The sequence below is a fragment of the Stegodyphus dumicola genome, chromosome X2, assembly GCF_044657685.1.
Source record: "Stegodyphus dumicola isolate Sdum_Otavi_A_Nest chromosome X2, ASM4465768v1".
Lineage (NCBI taxonomy): Eukaryota > Metazoa > Arthropoda > Arachnida > Araneae > Eresidae > Stegodyphus > Stegodyphus dumicola.
In genome coordinates this window covers 191,007,766-191,012,121 of record NC_140781.1, presented here as the reverse complement: position 1 = coordinate 191,012,121, position 4,356 = coordinate 191,007,766, and the positions used below count along the sequence as shown (strand labels likewise).

Sequence of the window (4,356 nt, the reverse complement as noted above, 5' to 3'; positions counted from 1 at the left end):
TGTAGACCTCCTGCTTTTCATTAAAAGTTAGTTTTTTTTAATTTGGCAACGGAGTCATGGCGTCCTCTAGGGATGAAAAAAGAAAATAATTTATTTTAGAAGTTTCTTTTTTTTTAAATGTTCTATGATTCAAAATATAGGATTGAACCCTGAAACAAAATATCTCACCAGCTGAGTAGTTTGAAGATTTTAACCACTAAGCTGACGGGATACATTCAGATTTAGGTAAAAAAGCCTATATAAGAAAATGGAATTTGAATCAGCTCATCAATTGCAATTATGCCTGCTCCAGGAGAAGCCACCGTTGCGGTGTGTTTATACACTGTTTTATGTGTTATTTTATCATCCATCTATATTTTTACAGAATTTCATAAAATTCCTATTGATTTTACGCTACGTCTTAACGACAGTGGGAATTTATCATTATCCATATGAAGAATAATTCAATCGGTTATGAATATGAATTTATCGTATCAGGATCCGGCTCATGTTGCAAGTTTTGGTGGTGTTGAAGCTTTACATCGTGCTGCAGGAGGTAAAGTTTCCAGGAAAGAGATTCAAACATGGTTAGAGGGAGTAGATGCGTACACGCTTCACAAGCCGATTCGCCGAAAATTTCCAACGAATAGAGTAATCGTGTATTCTATAGATCAACAATGGCAAGCTGATTTAGTGGATGTTTCACATTTACGTGATCATAATGATGGTTATCGATATATATTAACCTGTACTGACATATTATCCAAATATGCATGGGCTATTTCTCTGAAACAAAAGAGAGGAGAAGATATTGTGAAAGCGTTTCAAAAAATAATGAGCCAACGTAAACCAAAATTACTTCAAACGGATCAGGGCACCGAATTTAAAAATAAAGTGTTTATAAAATTTTTAAAAAGAAATCAAGTTAAACTTTTCAATACATTCAATACTACTAAAGCATCCGTGGTGGAAAGGTTTAATCGCACTTTGAAAACAAAAATGTGGAAATACTTTACGACTCGAAATACATATAAATATGTAGATGTCTTGGACAAATTAATAGAAAGTTATAATGCTACTTTTCATTCAAGTATAAAGCGAGCTCCCATAGAAGTCAATTCAGAAAATGAGAGTGATGTATGGTTTACCTTGTATGAAGATCATCCTTCTAACGTTTCTAAATGTATATTCGCTGTAGGAGATGTGGTACGTGTTTCCAAACTAAAGCTTACTTTCGAAAAAGGTTATGAAACCAATTGGACGGAAGAACTATTTGTGATGACAGAGTGTGTTAAAAGACATCCAGCCGTGTATAGAATTAAAGATTTACTTGGAGACTCAGTAAAAGGAACGTTTTATGCACAAGAGTTGCAGAAAGTGAGACTGAAAGAGGAATATCGCATTGAAAAAATTTTAAAGAAACGTATGCGTAAGAAACAGACAGAATACTTTGTAAAATATCGCGGTTATCCCGACAAATTCAATCAATGGATTCCAGCTTCTAATTTACTCTCGATATAAAGTGTGAGAAAATATTGTATCCGAATCATTTGTGAAAATGAGTTTCTACGTAACACTTCCGAGCGATAGCTCTATGAATTACTTCCCCGAAAATAAAATTTCACATTTTATAACACGTTTACCTGTTCCCATTGAATTAAAAGGTATGTGGGAAGTTGGTTTGGTTGAATTGCTATATCCGCACACATGGCACAATGTGAATGCAGACAATAACTTAATTGGATTTGTTTTAGAGAAAGATGGTGAAATGTTAGGTCGTAGATTACCTCCAGGATGTTATGAAACAGTACCTGATATTTTAAAAGTTATTTATATTAAAGAACATCAAAACAAAATAATTTTTAATTATAACCCAGTAACAAAACGAGTGAAAATCAAAGTGAAAAATAACGCTAAAGTGATTTTACATGATGGGTTAGCACAAATGTTAGGTTTTGAACCTATGGAAATTACATCTACAGATGATAGTTCTGAAACTGTTGTAGAAAGTCCTTTTGCAGCCGACCCCTGTGCACATTATCGTGTATTAATGATATATACGGATATTGTAGAACCTCAAATCGTAGGAGATGTTTTAGCTCCTCTACTTCGAATTGTAAGAGTAACTGGTAGCGATGGAGAAGTGGTGAGTGCACTATTTGATAGACCTCATTATTTACCTGTGAATCGGAAAATGATAGACACTTTGGAAATCGATATAAGAACGCATATGGGAGCATTTACGCCATTTGAACGAGGAAGGTCATACGTGAAACTTCATTTCCGTCAAAAATACTTGTCATAATGTATGTACCTTATCAGTGTTGTCAAAAATCTTTTGAAGATTATTATGTACAACAAACAGGACATGGATTGAATTATTATCAAGGTAATCTTTATCAGAGAGGATACGGATTAGGGGGTCTATTCAGATCCTTCTTTCGCGCTGCCGTACCTCTTATTAAATCAGGAGCCAAAGCAATTGGAAAACAAGTATGGCATAGTGGACTGAATTTGTTAAATGATGTATCACAAGGACAAGATGTAAAAGAGGCTGCTAAGCGTCGACTGAAAGAAGCCGGAAATATATTAACGGATAAAGCTGCTACTAAAGTGAAGAACATGATTGGTTCTGGACGAATCAATAAAAAGCAGAAACGTAGGAAAAAGCGTACCATTTCTCACCGATCAAAGAAGGTGAAAGCACAGGATATTTTCTCTTAAAAAAAAGTATGACTTCGTATATACATCGAGACTCTCCCGTTTGCGTCAAATCTGAATTAGATTTATTTACCATTCCTCCTACGCAAACAGCTATAGAAAAAGGACAGTTTGTGGAATATCACCCTCTCGCAAATATACGAGATGGAGGACCTATCGAATTTAATATTTCTGGCAGTGGTGAAGACTATATTGATCTAGCTGCTTCTTATATACACGTGAAAGTTAAAGTAGTTAAGGCAGACGGATCCAATCTAACAGACAAAGAACCGGTTGCCCCTGTAAATTTATTTTTACATTCTCTCTTTTCGCAAGTAGATGTAAGTTTAAATGAAAGAAACATTTCATCTGCGACAAATACCTATCCCTATAGAGCCTTCATCGAAACATTATTGAATTATGGGGAAGATGCAAAGAAAAGTTTACTCACCTGCGAAGGATTTTTCCAAGACACTTCACCTAATAAAATAGATGTCTTAGCTCAAGATGCGGATGCTGGACTAAAAGCTCGCGGTGAACTTATAAAAAACAGTCAAAGTGTGGATTTGATAGGACAATTACATTGTGACATTTTTCAACAAAATCGACTCATGTTAAATTTAGTTGATGTGAAAATTAAAATGGTGCGTAGTAAATCTGCTTTCTGTCTAGTTTCTACTGAGAAAGATGCCGATTATAAAGTGATCTTGGATCATGCTTCTTTGTTTATCAGAAAAGTAAAAGTAAACCCTGGAGTCTCTCTCGGACATGTAAAAGCGTTGGAAAAAAGTTCTGCTAAATACCCTATAGATCGAGTATTATGCAAAACATATTCAGTATCTAAGGGAAGTTGGTCTTTTATGCAAGATAATGTATTTTTAGGATTGATGCCCAAGCGAGTCATTATTACTTGTGTAGAAAATGCTGCAATGAATGGACAATATTCAATGAATCCCTTTCTGTTTGCCCATCATCATGTCAACTTTATATCGATTTATGTAGATGGACAACCCGTTCCATGTAAACCAATGGACCTTGATTTCGAATCTAATCATTATGTGCGTGCTTACCACAGTTTATTTTCTGGATTTAATCGCGACAAAAGCATCTATTTATCTCGAGAAGAATTTGTGAAAGGACATGTGTTATATGCTTTCGATTTAACTCCAGATATGTGTGATGGATCTCATTTTAACTTACAGCATCAAGGCAATTTGCGAGTAGAAATTAAATTTGCTAAAGCTCTCTCTGTGACTCTCTCGGTGCTAGTCTATGCAGAATTTCAAAACGTGATTGAAATGACAAAATCTCGCCATGTACTATGCGATTTTGCTAATTAAGCAATGGACAGCCTTGAAATAAACAGAGCACTCTCTCAGAATGAAAAGACACGAAAAGCATTTCTGGGAGTTTTTGCAAGTGATCGACTCCCTATCGAGATCAAGAAATATCCAAGTTGCTTTATAGCTAATGTAGATCGTGCATCTGAATCCGGTAGTCACTGGTTAGCCTTTTACATTTCATCCCCACAGCATTTAGAATTTTTCGATTCCTATGGACATGACCCATGCTATTTTCCTGGACCGATAGCCAAGTATGCAGAACGATTTCCACAGATGGACTTTAATTCGATGACTCTCCAAACTAATGTAACAGCAGTATGTGGTCAATATTGCA

At 35.4% G+C, this 4,356-nt stretch overlaps 1 protein-coding gene across 1 annotated transcript; it reads left to right on the top strand.

Moving 5' to 3' along the window:
- Positions 1-2,711: 2,711 nt before the first annotated feature.
- LOC118183515 (uncharacterized protein F54H12.2-like) lies at positions 2,712-4,019 on the top strand. Its single transcript, XM_035353093.2, has 2 exons — positions 2,712-3,264; positions 3,352-4,019. Exons 1-2 carry the CDS (start codon positions 2,712-2,714, stop codon positions 4,017-4,019), a joined length of 1,221 nt encoding a protein of 406 aa, XP_035208984.2.
- Positions 4,020-4,356: the final 337 nt, after the last annotated feature.